The sequence below is a fragment of the Bolinopsis microptera genome, chromosome 5 (assembly GCF_026151205.1).
Source record: "Bolinopsis microptera isolate Bmic1 chromosome 5, MBARI_Bmic_1.0, whole genome shotgun sequence".
NCBI lineage: Eukaryota > Metazoa > Ctenophora > Tentaculata > Lobata > Bolinopsidae > Bolinopsis > Bolinopsis microptera.
Window position 1 is genome coordinate 1530301 of NC_087076.1, and position 24072 is coordinate 1554372.

The window sequence follows — 24072 nt, forward strand, 5'->3', positions numbered from 1 at the left end:
TGTAAACCAAATTATCCACGTTAGCTGGATTAAAACATTTTTTGAAAAATAGTGAATTTTGAATTCGAAATTTCAATAATTGAACGTTAATTTTTGTTATAATTACCGAATCTTTTCTATTGAATGTTTAAAAGAACTAAATCGGATTGTATCATAGTGCATCCTTGGCGTCAATTTGATCGGCAATTGAGACTTATATATATATATTATGTGAAAGATATGTTATCAGTCTGTTAAAAGTGAACAAATCAACCTTTTGAACGACATCGTGGTTTCAGGTATTGATTCTGATCTAAAGATTTCGTGAGTCCTGGTCCAAATCTGGACAAGTTGAAAATTAGGACCAAAAAGCAGGACTTTTTTTCGTACATCAACATTTTCAATTGGTCGATATAACAGTTTTAATGTTAATTGTTATATGCAATAACTTAAATTCTTTTATCTAAGAGAGTAGAAAAATACTCTACTCTGATCTCGGGTACAGTGTTCTGTGCACTTGATATATTTTATTTTAAACCTGCTAATTTAATGTGATATTTGTGGCCTTAGTTGGAGTAACATTAGGTGTATAACTTGGCAATGAGCCATGGGAAATAATAGCTCACTTGTCTAAAATATGATTTTTGACCATTTAATTCCTCTTGTCAATACGTTTTCTGAGAAATCGACTTTAAACTAAGTACTTTCCTTTAAGGTGATTTTATGGTTAAAAGGAAATCAGGAAAACATGCGACTCTTACAGAAGCCCAATATGAAGCCTCAAAAGCAACAGGTACATTTTCAAACAATTTTTTTCTTGTAAAATATTTCAGTAGTTGTTGTGATAAATAATTGTTTGCTCTTAGTGATAGTCGTACTCGTGTCTCGTATAGTCGGGCTGTTAGTTCAACGAAAGCAGATTCTAAAATTCAGTTTTCCACCCATTTCCGTCGATGCAGTGTCTTTAGAAAATTAATAAATTTACAAATATTTTTTGTCCGATTTGGCGTTTCAAATATCCAACTTTAGTGACAAATAGGCGGAAATATTGAGATGTTTGCTATAAGATCTAAAAGAAATATACTATACTACCTATGTTAATATATAATATGATGTCAAAATCAAATTAAGATCATTATAAAATAACTCTTCACTGTAAAGTTTTGAGTTGCCTTAATTAGGGGGGAGGGGGCAACCCCTGAACCACATGCCCATTTATTCCCCAATTTTGGTCAAATCGGCATAGGCATCAACTAAAAACAGCTAAAACTTTACGTCGCAACAATGAATCTTCTCATTATTCCCTCCCTCGGTTCAGTCCAAGTGATATGATACAATAAATTAATAAATTATGTACGTATGTACATAAACACAGTACATACCAAGATTAAAATTCCGAATTTTAGAAATATTCTAGAATATTTTATCACTTAAGCTACACATTCGCGTGCATTAGTCTTCCTGGTGAGCCAGGTGGAGAAGATTGAGAAAAATTGGATGTTTTATATTATGCTTGATTTATAATTCACGTTCAAACGGCTAGCTGTAAAACGTGACGAATTCCGTGTGACTTTTGCTCACAAACACATTGCCAGGATTAAACTAGGTCAAATTTACAAGAAGTGAAGTTTAGAGAAAAATGTTGGTATGCCATCAACGCAAATTTACCTATAGACCCACAATCAATCTTTACGGCCGGGATAAAGTTACAAATTTGAATCTCACGCATAAAATTTTTGTTTCTAGCTATTTTGGCCCCTTGTGAAGCGAATTTTTGCAAGCTATCACTTTTAAAATTTTAGACATTGCTTATCAAAATGCGCTGAAGTTCTTTGAGCGGTTAAGTTTTCTTATCATAACGTTTGAAAAAATTGCAGTCACATGATCGAGGGAGCGTCTCAACTGGTAAAGATGCGATCAATTTCAACTTATTCACGTGGCACTGAACTTTAAATCAAGATTCAAATAATTTCTTGAAGTTAAAATCTAAAATAAATTGTGAAGTTGAAAATGTAAACTGTATAACATCTTAATAGCGTATGTAAACTGTTTTCAACCCACAAAAGTTTCAATTTTGAGGTGGTCAATACAAAGACAACATATACCTTTTTTCAGGTTATCACAGTTTTCAAGCACGGTCCAAAGCCCAGGAAGATGTGTCGGGTTTTAGTTGCTGGGCACACCTCTCTGGACCAAGTCAAGATGGAAATAACGGACGGTTTGGGGATTGCTACTCAGGAAAATGTCATTCTCAACACCATGGGTGGAGGCGAGGTAATTACACTAGGCTATCATTAAGTACTTTTATTATTATACGGGGGAGGGGCGGGGGATATTAGTCAGTGTTCAAAAGTTTTGGCTTATTTATCAGTCGCTGAGATCGGGATATCTGAGAGGACCATGGTCGTGTTCAGCCCTATTTCAGTGTTTCTTGAATTCAATCATGTGATCAGGATAGACTGACAGTCGCACACGAGATCCTGACGTGCATTGCTTTGTATTAACTAATTTAAATCATGAAGATGTTTCACGTCATTCTCATGCAAACAATAATGATGTTACTCCCTTTTCTTACAATTTGTTCAAATTCAATCAAATACCTATTAAATTTGCTTTCTAAAACGATTTAGAGTCACCAATACTTAAAATTTAAATTAAAGCCAGGCTGTTAAATTCGCCAAATTTTCGTCAAAAAGTACGGCGTATTTAAAGTTCTCAGAAAGTACGCGAATAATTCGCCAATTTACAATTTCAAGTTTTAATTTTTAGGGCTGCTAAATTCGCCAAAAAATGCGCGGAAAATTCGGTAAAAATGCGGCAGTGGGAACGTGCAGCATTCGCGAGTCTATAATTTAGTTGAATATGTGAATTGTGACGTTATAGTTATACTTCAAATCTCAAACTTACAAATCTCGACAAATAGACTAGACTGTAGACTGTAGAGGAAATAAAGTGATTTCAAGTATATTAAGAGAAGTTAGTTTACTCCATTGCATAACGTCTTCGGGTATGACCTAAATTTAACCCCTTGCGATCTTGGTCAGCACCCACGCTAGTCACTAACCAGTAACCACGCACGTGTTGCGGGAAGCACATGTTTTGGCAATATTCCACCATACAAAGCCAACTTTCATAAACATTTTGATATGGGCACGTTGATTTCCTGTTCCCGTATTTTTTTAAAGTGCGGCAATTTTCAGAAAAAAAATCGTACGCGAATTTAATTTTAATTGTTTAGTGAGAATTTAACAGCATTGAATTAAAGTAGGTATTTCCTCGACGTGAAAATTGATACATATTTTACTCGATAATGTATTTAGTATTTAATAGTTTATTTAATTATATTGAGTTGGACAAAGGGACACCTGGTTTTTCCCCGTAAGTAAAGGCCTAAAAGAAATCTTAGAAATCACAGTTGCTGAATAGTGAATACCACTCCTTTTCTATCATCTTTTAAAAACTTTGCCCAACTCCAATTGTCCATTTGAGCATTTGGGAGCTAAATTTAGGACAAATTGAGATCACTCTTTGTAAATTTTTCGAATTAACGATTGGATGCCAGAATAATGAACTAAAGTTTAAGAGTAGATGATATCATAGCATATATTACTATTAGCATAGATTAACAACAATGCTAAGCAAATGTTTGCCCTTCTTCAGCCGAGAAATTTGCATTCTTAAATAAACGCATACAATTATAATTCATGTGCAATTCTTTCATCTTGAATTCATTCTGACTCATCCTACTGATTTAATAAATTTTAAGGTGATAGTATAACCAAGGACCACAGGCATTGTTTGTGGTCGGCCCAATTTTTATCAGACGTAGGGTCACTGTTTTTAATTATTTTAATGATCATATTATAAAGTACTAGAAAGCCCGTGGTCACAGGTAGGAAGGCAATAGTATTCTTTGAAAAATTGTATTGCATTAAAAAATTTAGAAACTTTCGAATTATATTATTGATTAAGTAGCATTATTATTAACGCATCGCCAATGAAGGCAGATAACAAAAATTCATCTAAAAAAGTATCCTGAACACTTACAGTATAAATGTATCTATAGTCTTCTCGTGGTTACTGGATTAATCTTTATCTCATTACCTTTTTTAAAGCCTCCCCCAGATAAAGCAGGTCGCCGTTTTATGTTCCCAATAAAATATAAAAAGTGTTTTAAGATGTATCAATTCTCTGGGAATCTAAATTTAATGTGAGTAGGTTTCATTAATCCACAACCAGAGGAATTTACGCACGAGGTCGACGATACTATGCCACCGGCCAAATATGTTGTTATTAGACCTATTGTGCTGATCCGATGTATTGTTATAAATTGTTCTGATCACCAAATTCTGGTCACTCGTTTTTGATCGGATAAACATCAGTGCGCATGCCGACTGATGAACGAATTAATGAAGTAATGAATAACCAGATGAGCTTAATGTTTTAATTTAATGAATGAAATATAGAAAGTAAGCTTGTTACCTCTACTATCATACTCATTGTCTCAGTACTTGGCGTTTAAATTTCTGCCCATTGTTTCCTGAATCCGCTTGTTATTCGCATTTACTACTTAACCGTTCCAGGTGTTATTCGACCGACAAATTGCTTTAAATCCACTCTTAAGCAATCTAATTTAAAACAATGTTTAAAAGCGGTACTTAAATATCTCCCACCACGCGGCTGTTCCAATGTTCCATCTAAATGCTTTGCTGATAGGAGAAATTCTTTGTGATCCTATTGGTTAAAAGTCTTGTCACAAGGTCGGGGAATCTTGCATGCCTATATTAATGTACTCGATTAACTATTATCGTTCGACTCTTTTCTCTGTTAGCCTCCATTTAGGGCGTGTGTTCCCAATCACGTACGTTTCTATATTACAAAGTCAGCAAGACATAACCGCACTTTATTACAAAGTTTGCTGTTTTGGATATCTCAAATATCTTCTACTTTTTATATAATAATAGCAATATTTCACTCTCTCATCCAACCCTTGTTATTAATCTCATGATTTTTGTCCCTGAGCTTGATCACTGTGCTGACTTCCTTGTCGCCCACTTTTAAACTGTGGTGATTCATACTTTATAGCGAAGGTTTCCCACTCTTTTCAAAATCTGACCATCTTGACATTATATATGTTTATTATGTACGTTCTTCATTGAAGTAGTCAGTAAAACAAGGACATGATACTATGTGTGGGGACTACGGACCCCATCATAACCCATTTCAAATTTGCCGCCTGGTTACATAGCACTCAAATTATTTGTTATATAGTAGTGTTGAAAGTATTAAAAATATATGAGTTTCCTCTGTTTTAACGATCCAAAACTTCGACTTGCAACGTCTTTGAATAGTTGGTGGGTTAGCCAAGATCAGAGTCAAGACTCTCGGCGGGCATGACGTCAGTAAAAGACGATAGAATCCCGGTCAATCACCATATTGAAATTAACAATACTGATTGGAGGCGGAGGAAAGAGCCACTAACGTTCCTAGCTAAATATTACAGAAATCACGCGTCTTTATCACCGCCCCCTTTGTTCGAAATGTTGTTTAAAACTTGGTTTTATATCGGACCAACTCCATTCATTGCGTGAAAATCCTTTTATGAGTTAATTTATCGATAGAACGATGGTTTTTAGCTGTTTTGTCTAACTTGTTTTTCTATATTTTAGATTGTATCTCCTTGACGGTCGGTTTATTTGCATGGCATATCTTTTAAATCAGTTTTAACCGTGGGATAAAAACTGTCATTTCATTTATTTTACATTTAGCATGGACGTTGATTCGTTCTGTCTTATATTGATCTTGATGAATATCCTGAAATTGAATTATAATATTGCGTTATTTGACAACAGTTATAATCGTTCACATGCACATTTTGATCGTAAGATAATATCCTTTTAAACACTCAATTAGGATCCCCGTGACAAGATTATGCCCTTTTTATTAGGGACATGATTCATTGACATATTTTCTTACCCTCTTTGAGACGGATATGTTCCCGTATAGTCAACCATCATATTAGGACAGTATTCTGATTATTCTGTCTACCAGTTAGTTCTCAGCCAGCTGGTTCTTCAGCCGCATTTTATACCGCATTTTATACCGCATTTTATACCGCATTTTATACCGCATTTTATACCGCATTTTTGGGTGGTTTCGTCTGTCGTGCAGCGTTTTAATATGCTTCAACATTTCAATCTGCCGATTATAAGCAATAAGCTTCGTATTTTGATTAGGAAATATTTGAAAGCACTTTTTTATTGCATGAGAAATTAAATTATACATAATTTAATTTTTCTCTAGTACTAGGATATATAATATATACGTTTATAATATATAGTATACATACTGCGGTAGAGCAACATTGTCTTCAACCAATTGTCTACAAACTGATATCGTGTTGGCGCACAATTTCCCAGCTAATGATATTTTGAAACTTTAGACCACTGTTACGCTGTAGAGTGGGGATAATTGTCAATGTTTTGTCAAGGTTGCCATGGTAACTCGTACGGTCAGATGGTATTGTAAATTAGGTTTCGTGGGGGAGACCGTGCTGTTCTTGATTAGAAGTAAAATAGTGTGTGGTATTTAGGCGGGGGCTCCACGGAGGTGGAACCGATCAAATAACCAGGGGGTAATTAGTACAGTTGTCAGAGAGGAAATATAAAATAGCGAATATCAAATTATTGGTCTCGGCAACCACGTTTACTAATTGAGGTATTCGCTCTGGAGACGCTGTACTGAATTTCCATCGTCACTTCTGTTAAATTGTCAGGTCTTTATATAGCTATAATAAAGCTTTTAAAGCGCATTCTTTGTATTTTGGACCACCCCCATCAAGCATATTTAGGTTATCTGAATCATAAAATTACTGAACTTTGTGCATATATTTCTAACCGCTGCCTTAGGGGAGATAATTATGAAGTTTAGAAACTTAGTCGGTGACAAAGTTTGCCGCTGTAATTGGGCACGATCGTGAAGTTCATTATCAAGACGTCATGTTAACTACAATACTGCGTTTGTTATTTCTGTTTAGAGCAAGAATGTTTACTTATAATTGGGCTACTCACCTTCCTAATTGGCCATTGACGACGTTATCGGTTAGTTATTATTGGTTTCCACGGCAACCTGTTGCCAGCCAATTTACAGAGTAGACATTATGATGTTTTAGAAGATCGACCCGTCGTTAAACTGTGACGTCATCGTACTTCCTGACACTCATTCTTTTCATTACCTGATTATTGAAACGGTGCTTTCTCACGGTACAGGGAGCTACTTTATTTGTACTCTGAGCTATCTTATCAGGCAAATTTATAATTTCTTAATAATAATGGGCGACATTTATTACTATATGCAACAGTTGATGCCTGTTCGCTGCTAGGAAAAGTCTTTACCAATTAGGCAACTTAACAAGTACTAGACAACAACTGTAACTATTTAAGACTACATATAATATAGTTCTTGGGCAGCATCTTTAACTCTTAGGAAAATCTATAACTCTAAGGAAAATATCTATATACTAACATCTATGACTAGCGTTGCTTCATAACGCTCTGTCAGTGTCTCGAAAGGGTTAGCTGCCTAGCTGACTAGTTACGTTATCGTTGATATTTAACATCATAGTTTGATAGCTCATGTTCACCATATACCTGGGATTTACGCAGCCAAGAAAATGATATTAACAACCCATATTTTATTGTATTGTAACGTTTGGTTCTTTTTTAGACAGTGATTTTCAAGAAGATACTTCGTATTTTAGTGTTACAGTGTTAATTAAGTGGCTTGAGGATCAAGATATTGATACTGATTGCAACAGCCACATCTTTCATTACAAGTTTAACTCGCTAGTTGAGAGCATAATTTTCAAATAGCCGCAGGACGAGTGGCTCCATATACACACTCCATGTAATCTACTATTCATGCACAAAACCAGTTTGTTTTACGTTTTCATTGTACCAGTAGATCTTTTCCGATAATAGATCGGAAAAATTGCCAATCTTTAAATGTTCCTTATTCCCCGACGATCTGTCCTATTGTTAATTTTCAAGATATAAAAAAGTAAGATGCACCCAAGCGTTTCATTCATTGTTTTCAATATTTAAACAACAGATTAGTCTTGAAGTTTGACTTCTGCACTGTGATCAGCCTTAATCACTGAATGATGATAATTGTGATAAAAGTTTTATTGAATTGTTGCGACTTGATGTATTGTAACCTTTATAAGTTTGACTTACATTGAGTATCCTTTGTTTTTTCCTTTGTTGTATTAGTTTGAAAGTGAGGCCACTGTTTTAACTAACCTAGTTTAGCGAGTGAAGAGTGATCGATCCCGTCATATAATGAGGCATTCTGGCGCCTACCAACAAAACTTCACTTGCTATTTTTAACATCCCTGAAAAATTGACGATAGATTGAGATGCAGTAGAACTGTTAATACAGAAAAAAAACTATTTCTCGGTAAGTGCGACTATGCAAGTTGTTACCAGAATCAATAATAAGTGTATTCTTCTGCCGCCAACTTATCTAGCAACCTTTCACCTTGATAAAATTATCATATAGTTATAAATTTAGATAATAGTTCCTTTTGATGTGAACAGAAATGTGCCTCCGTCGTTTTATCATGAACAAAAACCACTGTAGTGAGCTTACTGCTTCATTCCGTTTGACTCCGCTATAATCGTGAAACATATCATGCACTTCTGAGTTCGTGACAATTTTACACCCTTCTGAACCAATGATGGTTTTAATACTAGTCACCACAAACCATCTCACTCTATCGGTGTGTTGTTGACATGCTGGCGTGACTTTACTCCGTTAGATCCAATCTTGATCCAGGGGAAGCAAGCTAGCTTCAAACATTTTGCATTTTCAAGATTGACATTTTAAGTTTCCGTAAGATTTCAGCGAGCTATCGGTTAAAAATCCGTTCTTTCATTTCAAATCAAAAATGTTATATTTAAAACTGCCACCGTACTGCAGTATACTGATTGATCCTCCGATATCATGATTATTTATGACAGTGTAACGATATAACCATTCTCTGATTATGCAAAAATATGCGCAGATTTTGTACTTGTTGTTTTCGTTCATACTTGATGTACTTTGTAATGGTAGTTTAAAAACACCCGCTTAAATTTCATCGATTCACATTTAAGTACTGCGGGACAATGCTATTTGGACATGCTATTTGCCGTTGTGTGCATGCTAGTAAGCTCCGATATTCTCTTCGTTTTTTTTTGTTTTTCTCACTTCTTGTCCAATTTTTGGGCGGGGCCACCAAATTGTTCATTAAAAGTGTCCTTGAGACTTATTTAGTTTTATAAAAGTTTCATGAAGCCTATATTAATATCCCACCAACCTCACTTTGTTGTCGCACAGTTGCGGTGGTTAATGGTGGTTAGTTGTGCAGATAACAGTTAACAGTTAACATTTCCTTACTATAATAAGTTAAAAGCTCACTTTTACGATTTACATTTTACATCCTGAGATCTTACGTGTAAACAAGTTTTCTCAGAACATATCAAGTTTGAAAATGCGAAATGACAGTAAAGTATAATGTCAATGATTCAGTGAACTGATTACCTAGAAATAAATAGAATTAGGAAATTTTCAACTAATCGATATTCCTGGTAAATCGAACCATGGTTGACACTTGAAATTAAATCAGAATACGGTCGTTTAACTTGAGGTTATCTTGAAATCAATAAAACTTACCGATTGTGGTAAAACTAAAAGACAAGTTACTGATTTCAGTTTCAGAACCATATTTACAGCTAACTCTATTATGACTTAGTTAGCTTTATGAAACTACAATTTAAATTCATTCACTATTTAATTAAGTTGAACCACCATTAGGTACGGTCGGTGTATGATATTCTCACGGACAAGAACAACATTATAATCGCTAGTTTTCCTGGAGAGTTTGATAAGAAAGTATACTCTCAACGTCGGACCCAGCGTGAGTAAGATTTCCATTTTCAATTTAAATTATTTTAGAAATTGTGTATTAATCTGTTTCTTTCCACAATTATCTTCATTTGTTGTAAAATCCACACCAAATTGGTCATTAGTGAATTGTTAAAAGTTGGGTTGCATATTCTGGAATAATGTTCAAATTTTTCAAAAGACCATGATCAGTTGGTCGACACAACAAGTCGAGACAATATAATTTTGATACAATGTTTAAAGTTAACGTTCAAATGGATTCATGCATACGATACCGATGAAGATTTTTAAGATTTTAAGAAATGCCGATCAATCATGAAAGCGACCACTGAAGATCAAGACCCATTGATTGATTGACTGATTGATTAACGTTTAACAATTCTTTTGACTATTCAGCATTCTTACATTTTAATTCAAATATAGATCGCTCCAAACCACGACATCGTTAATTTGATGACATGTTTAAGAAACGCATCCACATTGTTTTGTGCTACCTTAGAATTATCTGGAAGTATTGATCTTCTGATTGATTGAAACTGAAATGTTCGCATTCACACGATCCACATGGTTTTGGCCGATAATCAAAGGGAATTGATTTGTTAAATTGTAGTCACGATGCGGAGTCTTTGTTAGAGCCCTTTTGTTTCGTAACCACTCAAAGTTATCCGTTGACAAGTATTGACTCGGGAGATATTGTTTTAAAAGTTTATATATCTCGTGATAGGGAGGCCCCCCGCAACCGCACCTTCCGTCGTAACAGGTCCTAGGACCTTGCATGATGGAGGAGTATCAGTCGCTTCAACTACTGTTCCCCAGACCAACAATATCCCCCCTAATAACACCACCCATAGCAACACAAACATCAACACTCAACAAAACAACAACAACAACAACACTAACAACAACAAAAACAAAAACAAAAAACGACACAATAAGACACAGAGGGGCAGACTGTGTCAAAAGACTACTCACAAAAATGGTAAGAATTGCTTGGATTCTTATTCTATTACTCAGATTAACCTCAAACGCAAGTTTAATGCATGGAAAACCCTCCTAGCCAACATACATGGCAGGAAAAATCCAGTCATTCTTGCTACTGAACCGTACTCGAATAACAAAAATATCATACCACCTATAAATAAAGATCTGTCCAACTTCTACTACAAAATCGGGGATAAAAGACCCCGTGCCGCAATTGTACTGCACAAAAACCTGACAGCTAAATGTTGGGAACTTACACAATTCACAACACCCGATCAAGTGGCCGTTAAAATCCAACTCAGCTCGACAGAACTCATTCTGGCAGCTTCATACATGGATATAAACGGACCGGTACCGCCACAAGAAACATCACCTCTAGCGAAATATGCCAATGATAACAACATCCCGCTCATTATAGGGTCGGACACGAATTCCCATCACACCCTTTGGGGGAACAAGACATGCAATACGAGGGGAGAGGAGCTACTTGACTTTCTCTCCTCCCTAGGGCTGTCATGTGCCAACAAAGGATCATCCCCAACCTTCCTCAACTCTCGAGGCCACAATTCAATTATCGATCTTACAATAACAAACCAGTTGGGAGGAGACCTCATTAGCAATTGGCATGTTAGTGACCTCTACTCCAACTCTGACCATCGCTATATTATGTTCGACATAACTACAGGGCCAAAGAAGGAACCCAAACAGATCCGACTAGTCAAAAACACTGACTGGGACAGATTTGATGAGATCCTATCGAATAACCCCAACCTTAACAACACACAAATCAACACTACGACCGAAATTGATCACAATATAGACATCATCAATACTGCACTTAAGGAAGCCTTCGAGGAGGCATGCCCCATTACTTACATCTCAAGTTCCGTCCGCAAACCCCCCTGGCTAACTCGAGAAGTAGAGGAAGCACAGAGGGGAATAAGACAAAAACTGATTACAGCCCGAAAAAAGAAAACTGATGCCCTGTGGCTCGCTCTTAGAGAGAGCAACAAACAATACAACAGACTTATATCCAACTCCCAGCGTAATGCCTGGAGAACTTTTTGTCAGGAAACAGAGTCTGTTAAGGAATCCGGAAGGATGAACAAGATTCTGAAATCCTGCAACGACAACAAGCACACACTAGAAGCCGTTTACAAACCAAACGGAGACATCACCAAAAATGCAGAGGAGACACTGGAGGTCATGACACAAACCCACTTCAAGGATAGTGTCACTGACCCGCCAGTGCCTCCACCTGGACCTCTACCAATCACCACCACCTTACTCAATACCATCTACAGCCCAGACAGAATCGAGGAGGCTCTTAAATCCTTTGATCCGTTAAAAGCTGCTGGACCCGACACCCTCAAACCTATCATCATACAGAAAGCTTGGACACACATCAAAGACATCACCAGAACCATTATGACAAAAAATCATGAAACCCAACACATTCCAACTTTGTGGAAAGAATCCCTTGGAATCTTTCTCCCAAAGCCTGGAAAAACTGACTACAACCAACCAAAATCATTTCGCACTATCACCCTTTCTCCAGTGATGTTAAAACTACAGGAGAAGGTGATACTGTGGCATATGCAACACGACCTTAATATCGCTAAAGACATCAACAAACGACAATTTGGCTTTAAAAAGGGATGTTCAACCGAAGCAGCCCTTCATAAAGTTACTCACACCATCGAGCGCAGGATAGCTAAGAAGGGATATGTCTTAGGAGTCTTTCTAGATATAGAGGGAGCTTTTGATAATGTCTCTTTCAAGGCTATTTCTGACGCTATCAAGACCACGAAAGTGGACCCGGCCACAGCACAATGGATCATCAACATGGTAACTAACAGATTCATCACATTAAATCATAAGGATAAGTCGAAAAGGGTTCGGATCCGGAGAGGGTGCCCCCAAGGTGGCATCCTTTCCCCTTTCCTTTGGAACCTGGTAGTCGATGATCTCCTGGCCTACACCGCAAGAGACATACCAGGTTATCTGCAAGCTTTTGCAGATGATCTGCTTTCTCTAGCGGAGGGGAATGATTTAGACATCATCTGGAACAGAACACGCAAAACCATCAACACAATAGAAAAATGGTGCCAAACCAAAGATCTATCCATAAGCGCACTCAAAACACAAATAGTCATGTTTACCTGGAATAAGAAATGGACACTTAGACCTGTGGTGGTGGGTAACACCACTATAGGTCTATCCAAATCTGCCAAATTCCTAGGAGTGACCCTCGACAGCAAGCTCAATTTCAATGAACATATCACCAATACCACCAAAAAAGCTACGGCATCCCTTATGCAATGTAGAAGAGCTGTCGGCCCCACTTGGGGTATGAGCCCTAAAACATGCAAATGGATGTACACCGCTGTCATCAGACCTATTCTATCATACTGCTGTAGTATATGGATTAGGGCAACCCAAACAGACACCAACGCGAGGAAGTTCAAACGAGTTCAGGCATTGGCATTGAGAATGATGTCTGGTGCCATGCCTAGTACTCCCTTCATCGCACTGAACCACCTCACTAACACTCCAGATATCATACTTTTCCTGAGAGGTGAAGCAGCAAAGGGCACAGCCAGGCTTCAAGCATATGGAAGCCTAACCCTCGAAACTATCGCCCCCAGAAAAGGTACCATCACAACTCACACCACTATCAACAAACAATTCATGGTAGACCTCAACATACCACCCAAAGCAGAGAGAGACCTATCTATACCAACCATGATGCTTGAACGACGCTTCACGGTCACCACTCCTGGAGCTGACAACATTGAATATAGAGGCTCACTCCAAAACACCATCGACAACATCCCCAGTGAAACCATCACCTGCTACACAGACGGGTCACGCACAGACTCAGGTAGCGGGGCTGGTTATATTATCACCACAGACAACAACAACACTACACTAGATGAAAGATCATTCAAGCTTCCTGATTATTGCACCGTTTATCAAACTGAACTCACTGCCATCATCGAAGCTTGTAAATATCTATCAACTTACACAAACACACATATCATCATATGGTCAGACAGTCTCTCCTCTATTCAAGCTATATCCTCACCTTCAACGAGGAGTAGAACCACTAGAGACTGCTACGACACCCTCAATACACTCGGATCCACTAACACCTTAGAGATCAGATGGATAGCAGCACACATCGGATTGTGGGGTAATGAAAAAGCAGACGAGCTGGCCAAAAATGGCACAACCAGTGAATCCACTTTGAATTGCCCAATTCCACAATCTTACATCAAACGCCTGATCAACGACAAAGTCACAAAACTTAATCAAGAATCATGGATTACTAATGGTCCCAGACACACTAAACTGACACTTGGACATAAAAACATCAACATCATCAAAAATCTCAACACTACACTCAGCAACAACAGACAAAATTACAGAACTGCAGTGCACCTCATCACGGGACATTGTGGCCTCAACAAACACCTACACACCATCCACAAATCAGACACAAGTGCTTGTCCAAAATGCGGCGACGGAGAGGAGACTGTCTCACACTTTCTCGGACAGTGCCCGGCTATTGCCCAAATAAGAGGTCAATATTTCCGGGACTACTACCTCTCTGTCAATGACATATTCGACAACCAACACATCTCCACCATTGTCAACTTTACAAACCACACTAAACGCTTAGTGGTGCCGGAGGAGTTGGACCAGACAGGTGTAACATAGCGACTACTTTAACGCCGTCTTGTTTCGCCCTTCTCTTCCACACTCAACCACCACCTAACCGTTTATCTATAACACACCCCACAACACTTACCATCATCCGTGATTACACATCTTGATTCCGCTGGCATCCTCCCACAGGACTGCCATACCCCAGAGGTAGGCAAAGCATCCATATGCTATCCTCTCGTGGGCCAACCAGGCCCAGCCTCTCTTTAAAAAAAAAAAAAAAAAAAATATCTCGTGAATTGTTCAATCAGTATTCAGGTGTTAGCTGGAGTTTAGTTATTACGTTTCGTATCTGTTTTGTTGTGCTTGTTACTATAGAGCAATACTAATACAACATTACCGGTAACTTGTTATTAAACTGTTGTGTGATTAGTGTTGTACATAGTTGAGTGTTTCATAGTTAAGTGTTGTTCATAGTTGAGTAGCTGTTCTGAAAAAGTTGTTAACTTTGCAGACAGTTTAGTTTTGGTGGCATGTTGTTGACCTTGATGTATGGCAAACTGGAACTCTGGCTAGAAAGCAAACGACAAAAAAGCAGGCACGGTAATAATGTGTTATCTAGGTTTTGAAGTTTTTGATTATTCTTGGTTTCTGTTTTGTGCTGTTAATACCATAAACCCACATAATGTTGCGTAGTTCATACAATGTTTTGTTTATTGTGTGACGTTTGATATTTTGATGGCCGATAATAAAACCTGTAATTGTCATGGTAACACACAATCTTTATTCATTTCATGACGTCAATGAATTGAATTCTCGATTTTCATCAACCAGTATGATTTATATGTGACCTGGTGTCACATCTTTATCAAGCCTAATTTGGATGACTGCGCAGTGCGCTTAGTTTGATCGCTCTATTAAGTGATTAGAGCTCCAGCTGACTTTAATAAGGAACAAAAAGGTTTCTAAAAATGAAATCCAGCATCTTTTATTCCAGCACTGCTGTGTTGCGGAATATGTGCAAATAAGGGCATAATTAGTTGACTTTCCTCTTCAAGATAGCGAAAAAAGAGAAAATTAATATATTATATTAGAACGTGGTTGTTTGGCACTCTGCCAAGAGATGAGTCTTAATATCTAGAAATGATAAGAGATCTATGAAACAGAGGACGCACTCGTGCTCAGCCGGCAATGTAATATGTGATAGATATATTGGGCATGCTTGTCGTGATTGTACCTGCATTCGGGACACCTTGCCTGCAGGAATGGTCATCATTCGTCTCAGGCATGTCACGTGACACGGACCTCGCTCTCTGATTCGTTCTCACAGTAAGATGTGCTGGGATTGTAATCCCAGCGACCTACTAAATGCTATTTAGCTTTAAATTCAATCAATCAGATAAGGTATGGTGCTGCCACGTGACCCTTACTGACCAACTGCAAGACATGTCATGTTACTAAGTGGAAATGAATTTTTACTGTAATGTTTTACGACGGAACGTTTTTTACTGCGTCAGTAGATTTGTGCTGTTTTTTGTGTTGACATGCCTTCTAGACCAACGTTTAGAATTGACTCTGCCCACCCTTTTAGGGTTATACCCGACAAGTTCACAGGTAAAATAAACTCATATATTTACTCGTATTCCTGTGTAGTTGTTAGTTATCCGAATAGGTTAGCCAACTAGTTATTATCCACTAGGTTACGAAGAGGAAACAGTTGAATGTTCACATCATCAATCTGACTTACCTCAACTCACTCATATACCACTCATCCAACCTCTTAAATCTTCTCTCAGATCTTCTCCTACTCGCAATCATTTACATGTCTCCTTTCAAATCACCCATACCAGACATCATAGAAAGAAACGCTCTAAAAAGCGGCTGTCACGTGAGTTTGGGTTCCAAGTAAAAACAGTAATTTGACCTATCATACATACAGGATATAAAATTACATTGTGTCTTTCTTACTTTGTAGTTTTAACTTTCAATATTTTGAAAATGTTTTCGTCCAGACACACCCTTTCGGTCCTAAGCCTGGAACATTTGTCTTACTGATAGGACAAAGTTAGAATTGTAGATTTTTGGATAACGTCACTTTATTTCATTCCGATTGCCAATAAATTCCTAAATTGTGATTTGTTTTCTAACCAGGTTCAACCGCAGCTAAGGGGGCTTATCAGCGGATTCCGCCACCTTCACTCCGACTTCCTGCTATGTCAAAGAGTTCAACTACTCGACTACCTCCGATATCTGGTGCGTCACCAACTTTATCATGATATTTTCATATTATTTACATGGATTCACGATTATCTGCGCAGTTTATTAATCGATATTTACTTTTAATTTAAATATTTACTAATCTCTCTTAATCTGCAGGTGGTGGTTGGGACAATAGCTCGGACGGCAGGAGCAGCGGGTCAGATATTATGCAACGCCGGGTTGGTTACGAGCGTCAGATGAAACGAGAATACAACGCCAGACACTCAAACCGAATGAATAAGCTGACTGACGAGTCAGCGATGGAGGTTTGAGATCTTTTCCTTGTTTGCTTCCTTGTTTGCTTTCAAACTGAGCTTTTTATTCAATTGTATTAGAAACCACAGATATAAAGCATTCCACAAAATAAGTTACATCATTTCGGTACATGCTGCCTTGTAAACAACGGCTCAAATGACAAACATTTCAGGTATCTGACATACTTTACTCCCACGACCGACAGAGAAGGGCCGATCATCAGATTCGTTTGGAACGTAGACAGAAACTTGCTTTAAAGCACCTCCAGGACCAGGAGCAAAGATTGTAAGCACTCAATTAACTTTAGGATTTATAACAATACTTCGTTACAATTTAGTCCCATCAAACTGCTTTCAATAACAATTTTGCTATTCAGGCAGTCAATAAAAAGTAGTTTTATTAGAAAGTGTGAAAATTTCTTTGGCATAGTCTGTTAGAGGTATATATAATAATTGAACGTAGCCATTATGCCCAGAATGGAAGTAATAAACTGAAGCATGCTCTGAACTTGATACTTGCACTGATTAGAGAGTTTACTATAGGCGCTTTCTGTAAGCGTCAATAATATGGTTAAATTTCAGGCACCAAGCTTATAAACCAGCTGAGAAATTGCGGTCAGAAAAGCGATTTCCAAAGAAATTGTAAGTAGATACTACTCTATATGTTTTATTATTAGTTTTCAGGACACATGTAATCAAGTAATGTAGTTTCGAGTACGGATTCCGCATTCACGCGATTGCAAACAGGGCACAGAAAATTCAATAATCGTGTCCTTTTTTATTCGATTTTCTGTGGTGAGGCTAAATGATGGTTACCGGAATCTTCGAGTATTGAATAACATTGTCATAGCTATAACTGATGATTATAAAATCAGAGAAAATTTAGCAATTTTTTCTATTGATCATATTCTTTAATTCTATTGTGTTGACTTCTCATGTTTTAGCCACAGTCGTCAGCTTAGAATTTAATCAAATTACAAATCAAATCCAATAATGACTGGCTATCAAATTTTAACACCTCTTTTCAATAGGCACGACAAAGTAAGGGTTGGGAGACCACAGGGCTCAGAATACCATCAGAATGTGGTGAACCTGTTTACTACTCCTCGTAGTAAACTGCCCAATTCCCTCAATCAACACTCTGTTCTGCCAAGTGTCAGAAAGGACAAGAAACAAGAGAAACCAAGCATGATCCCAACTTGTAAGCTAACAAGATTTACCATTGTCTTTTCAAATTTTATAAACAGTGTGTACTGTATCATCACATGAGACATTCCCTTTGTATTTCACCACAATATTATAATGGACTTTTTATAACTAAGATTGGTAACAATGTAACTTATAATCAACATTCCATTGTCTCAGATTCTAAGACCAAATCACGGCAAGACCAGCAACCAAAACGAAAACGAGAAGAATCTTCGAAAGTTTCCCAAATACCAGTGAGAGCACCAATTCCTTCTATAAATAAGCCTAAAGCTAAACTACAACCTGAAATCATCCGAGAGGTATTGTTCCCATTGTTTTTGTTTTTATAAAAGCGTCTCCTAAACGAACAGCAGTGCAGTTGTTTGTATGTGTAATGCTCTATTTCTATGTGGAATGTGCATTGTGCATGTACTGATCCTTAGTGTAGGGACCCCTTTTCCCACTCACGTCAAATTTAACTGGCACCTACCTTCCGTACAAAATTATGAATATTGAATAACTGAAATCGGTTTACCATCAATCGGACGTCTGGCGCTTAATATAAATTTGTATGAAAAGTTGCGCGCAAGGACCTTTGGCGGGGTCGTCATAGCAACGTGCCCAAAAATAGTTTCACTCTGTATACATTTCAATAAATAACGTTCCAAACTGTCGATGACGTCAATAAAATTATAAAATTATTCGAAATATAACGATTACCACAGTTTATAACTGATAGTTGCACGTCAAGTTAGATATTAACTTTAAACTACAAGTGAGATCCACAGCGCCATAGTTTTTCCGATATCAGTGTAGACAAGCATAGAATCCGAAACGAACTGTGAATAAGTTATATCGTAGCATCTGATCAGCTCAGCTTATCGATATGATTTTATCAACATTATAATCACCTGACTGTGCATGTTCTTAGGTTGACGGTGGTTCAAACACTCCGCGGTCACACTTGTCAGTGGCCTCCTCCCTTCACCCCGCTTCATCTGTACACACAGCGACTCCAGATCTCATAGAATCTGTTTACATAAGAGAATCAGCTCCTCCTTTAGCACCTCCCGTTGAAGTCATCAAGGGACCTTTTTCAACTCCAGCAAAGCGACCTTCAACTCCGATCGCCAAGCCAACGACTACAAGTTCGAGTAAAGTTTCGGTTACTTCTGGAATTGAAAGTTTGACGGAAGAAGCCGAGGATAAACCAGAAGATGATACTATGCAGAGGGTCCATACCCCTCAAGCAAATGAAGATTTGGGATATGACAGTCCTAAGCCTACTTCAAAACACCCGAAACTGTCTTCGTACGAGGTAAGAGTAACACCAAATTTGTTTAACTCTGTTGCGGTACTAAGTTGACTTACCTAGGTTGATTTAAAATTTGTAATTATATCGTTTTTGAACGAGTACTGTCTATGTACTGTGCTATAGCTTACTTGCATTTTTCGTTTCGAGAAATGATTATTACAACGAGCGTATAAACAGTTGGTATTGTAAACATATATCCCGCAACATACCCGACATTATGGTTAATTATGTGACAGTATTAGAGTGAAGTATATTTAGTGTTTGGTTTAGGTTTTAGAATCGGTTAAATTTGTCGAGGAATTTATTCCGTATGGGTTTTTGTTTGAGTGGGGTTACGTCCAGCTACATAGTGCTACTTCGAGACATTTCTTTGTAACAATGATCTTATCTTCTCTGTCCAGGCTGACGACGATATCAGACCAGCCAAGTTAACTCAGAGAGATAGTGGGTTGGCAGATAGTATCGAGCCGGACTCAACTGAGAGCCGACGACAAAGTGTCACTCCTGACATTAGAGCAACATCTCCGGAACCCGTCGCCGAACAAGAAAGGGTATGTTAACTCTCATAATATTAAGAAAGTAAAAATCGTTCCCTCGTAAGCAAACTGAAAGAAAGTAGTTTCATGACTACACTTTTATAACGAATTCTACTTTTCTATTTGTATGGTTTCAACATTACCTGGGGATCCCAGGCTATAATGTTCCGCCGAATAGAGATTCGGCGGAATGACAGGCTGAACGCCGCACAGTAATTTCAACACGGTTTATGTTACTGATATACTCAATTGACAGGAACCAAGTGTAGTAAACAAACTCGACCCTGTCACTGAGGAAACAGAAATTGAATCTCCTCTTGCAGTCGAGGAGTTCAAATTCAAGCCAATGCTGGAAATATTCAAACCAAAGTCGGAAAACCTTTTCAACAATACCTTCTTTTTGGGTCAAACTCTTGGGGACGGAAACTTTGCTATCGTGAAAACAGCTATCAATAAAGCGACAAAGAATGGAGTCGCAATAAAGATAATCGACAAAGAAAAATTGAAAGGAAAAGAGGGAATGATGATAAATGAGATAAGGATCATGAGAAAGTTAGATCATGATCATTGTGTCAAACTAGTAAGTTGGACGAATGGAACTTATCAATTCCTTTTTACACATTAACTGTAAATAGAATATCTTATCTCACATATTCAATACTGTTCATATCTTTGACCGTAGATTCCCCCAGTACGATATATACGAGAGTGAGCCTCACATTTATCTGGTTACCGAGCTTGTGAAGGATGGTGACCTCTTCGACTGCATCGTAAAAAATCGATGTTTCGCGGAGCATGTAGTGAGAGGGATGATGTTGGACATGGTATCTGCCCTGGAATACATGCACTCTCGGAGTATAGTTCATCGGGACATAAAACCAGAGAATATATTAGTTAATCGTATTTCGGAGAGGTTTCGATTAAAATTGGGAGATTTTGGATTGTCAATGGTGGTCAAGGAGCCGATATTCACAATTTGTGGTACACCTACATATATTGCACCAGAGATCCTTGTCGAATGCGGGTAAGTACTTCATGATACTCCTTAAATATATTCAATGTTCTACAAAATAGCTTGACTCAAATATAAAATATAATGTACATTTTTGTTACTAAACACTTTGGTGGTATAAAAAGCCGATCTTGATTGATATGGCTCTTGAAGTAGAATCAGGATTACACATTTTAAAATTTCCAGATATGGGTTAGAGATTGATATGTGGGCAGTCGGAGTGATAAACTACATCCTGTTATGCGGCTTCCCTCCCTTCAGAAGTAAAAATAAGGACCAAGAGGAACTCTTCTCACTGATCATGGCTGGCGAATTCAGATTTATCAGCCCATACTGGGATAAGATAAGCCATGGAGCCAAGGTTAGATTATTAACACAGGTTAACACAAGCTTTAAAGACGATTATCACAACTTTAAATTTGAAAGCGACCGAAAGAACAACAAATAATAAATTATCTGTCTCAAATCTCAAGCTAATTGTCAATATATTATGAATTAAAAAACTTTTTCTCAGGATTTGATATCCAAGTTGTTGCAAGTCGTGCCCGATGATCGAATATCTGCAAAACAAGTGCTGAATCACAGATGGCTAAAACTGTCTGAAGAATAAGATGCCACCGATCTGAATGTGTGATTTGTATCACGACTCCTGACACACGGATTACTCCTGACACACGGATAGGATAACTCCTGACACACGGATTACTCCTGACACACGGATTACTCCTGACACACGGATTACTCCTGACACACGGATTACTCCTGACACACGGATTACTCCTGATTACCACCGCGTTCAGCGCCTGTGAAGTGTGAAGACACTTTTGGTGCTCTGAAAGAATTGAGAATGTTCCATCATGGTGGTGTGTTTGAAAGAAAATGCTGTTCTAAAGAAGTAATCAGATATGGGCGAGGATTACATTTAATTAATTAATTACTTAATTACTTTTAACATGTGATGTGTATAACTGAACCATTAGTGCATGAACTATGACGGCAAATCAATCAGTAGAATTTGCGAAATTAATTGTAATTTTGTAAAAGTAATGTTTTATCTAGGTGTAACAGTAGTTTATCAGCTAGTTGTACATAATATTTGACAGTAAATGTAAGTTATATATAATACTATATTATGTAATATGGATATTAGTTTTAAGCCTTATATTTTAAATACTTTACAAGTAATCATGATGATTATTGAGATAAACCATTATCTCTGACTGCATGAACCCTATACTTAAAGGCCAACTAATCCGGCAAAAACCTGCTTTGTTGACGAGAGACCTTTTTATTGAAGAAAAGAGTTAGGAGCTAATGTCTAGAAATTTCAGTAAACTTTTCCAAACATCCTCCTCCTTAGACTAGCTTACGTAATATGTGAACGATCACAGTTGTCTCAACTTTAAGTGATATCCAATAATATTGGAATTGGGGAATATCGTGCCCCCCCCCCCCCCCCCCCCCCCCCCCCCCCCCCCCATTTTTGATGAAATTTTGCTATGATGCGATTCGTCGAAGTTGGTTGGCATTGTTGTGCAGAATCAAAGAGCGTATTTCACTATCGAGAAAGATAATAATTTAACATTAAAATAATCATAAGTAAGTCAAATGTGCAGTAAATGATATTTAATAAAATATTCAGATATTTTGCTACTTTTTCGGTATAGCTGCCGTATTTGGCAAACTAAGATTATAGTATTACTGTGTAGGCTGTATGGTAAAAATGTGAAACCATTTTGTGAAAGACAAAATCCAAGCTATAAGTGCAAAGCAAAACTCCGCTCATTTGGTAGGTAAAGCCCTAAATTAGTCTTTCCCTTACACTTTGCTTATTATTTTAGTCATTAATTAATTTCGATTCTTTAAAAGAGTAAGTACCCCTTATATCTGTAATATTGTGTTAACAAAATAAGAGTGCCCTAAGTTATCTTTTAAATTTTCATAGCTTTATGGGCGAAGAACGAAAACCGTTTGGGTGGCCCAAAAGTAACTACCCACACGCAACCCTTTAATAACTCACTTCATTCGTGTCAGAATTTCACAAAAATAGGGTGACGAAATCACTGATTAAGTGCCGAGATCACGTATCTGCAAGATCTTTAATTCTTGAGTGGTCATAACTCGGCTAAATTGTGTTCAATCAACATGAAATTTTGGGAAATCACTTGAATTATCTGAACGAATGTGTTTAGAAACTTTGGAGTTCCTAGCTCAAAGTTTTCTTACATTATGGCGGCAATAGTGAAAAAGAGGGAGTGGCGTGCCACACCCTCTGTAATCAATGAAATTTGCGAAACTTTCAGAATTCTAAGTTTGACCCATATCTATATTCTCTGAAATTTGTGTGAAATTCTAACACAAATTACGTCAGTTATTAAACGGTTGCGTGTGGGTAGTTACTTTTGGGCCACCCTGTATTATCATCAATCAGCTTGTGCATCACTTTGGAGTTTAATTTGGTTTTTGCATTTTCCCTCTCAATCATCTGGTTCAGATCACACATTATATTACATAGTTTAAGTTATAATAATATTGATGTAATATTCGTGATGTGTATTTCTCAGATAAAACATGAATTCTTTTAGACAGCATTTATTGACGAGTAAGTTATTGGTATTATATTTGTACAGTTTGGTTGCAACTTGTTGGATCCTGTCTCCTGATTGGACAGCTACAGAAATCCACCTGAGCAGTTGGGAGTTTACCATTCCCGAAACGGCAACAGCTATACATTCAACAGGCTGTAGCAATATATAAAATGTAGTTTTGATGTAGAATTTGTACTGATTTGTAGATATTGTAGATTTTTATGATTAAACTACAAAATTCAACAGATTGGAAGTCCGTGAAGTATTGTTTTTTTTTTGCCTTCTATAAATTCTCCACAATAAATTTTGGATAGAAGTAAAAATTTGGGCAGTATCCAGATAGCCC

General features: G+C 37.4%; 1 protein-coding gene across 4 annotated transcripts; it reads left to right on the forward strand.

Moving 5' to 3' along the window:
• The first annotated feature begins 649 nt into the window (after window positions 1-649).
• On the forward strand, window positions 650-22340 carry LOC134815583 (serine/threonine-protein kinase DCLK3-like). 4 transcript variants are annotated; one of them, XM_063824126.1, is made up of 16 exons: window positions 650-772; window positions 2095-2253; window positions 9835-9937; window positions 16274-16462; window positions 16726-16827; window positions 16951-17099; window positions 17261-17373; window positions 17670-17729; window positions 18119-18288; window positions 18453-18595; window positions 19207-19593; window positions 19992-20141; window positions 20383-20706; window positions 20819-21150; window positions 21325-21499; window positions 21653-21827. In XM_063824126.1, the coding sequence occupies exons 1-16, from the start codon at window positions 728-730 to the stop codon at window positions 21746-21748; spliced, it is 2697 nt and encodes an 898-aa protein (XP_063680196.1). In that variant the 5' UTR covers window positions 650-727; the 3' UTR covers window positions 21749-21827. The 4 variants fall into 4 exon arrangements, with proteins under 4 accessions (XP_063680196.1, XP_063680197.1, XP_063680198.1 ...); XM_063824127.1 differs by having other exon boundaries at window positions 16738-16827; XM_063824128.1 differs by lacking the exon at window positions 16274-16462 and having other exon boundaries at window positions 16738-16827.
• The last annotated feature ends 1732 nt before the right edge of the window (window positions 22341-24072 follow it).

What these genes read in the sequence shown, in the direction of transcription:
- LOC134815583 (XM_063824126.1), top strand. Translation starts at nt 728, where the DNA reads ATGCGACTCTTACAGAAGCCCAATATGAAGCCTCAAAAGCAACAG. An exon ending in ACACCATGGGTGGAGGCGAG is followed by an intron (nt 2,254 to 9,834) that starts GTAATTACACTA and finishes AACCACCATTAG; the next exon opens with GTACGGTCGGTGTATGATAT. An exon ending in CCGTCGCCGAACAAGAAAGG is followed by an intron (nt 20,142 to 20,382) that starts GTATGTTAACTC and finishes CTCAATTGACAG; the next exon opens with GAACCAAGTGTAGTAAACAA.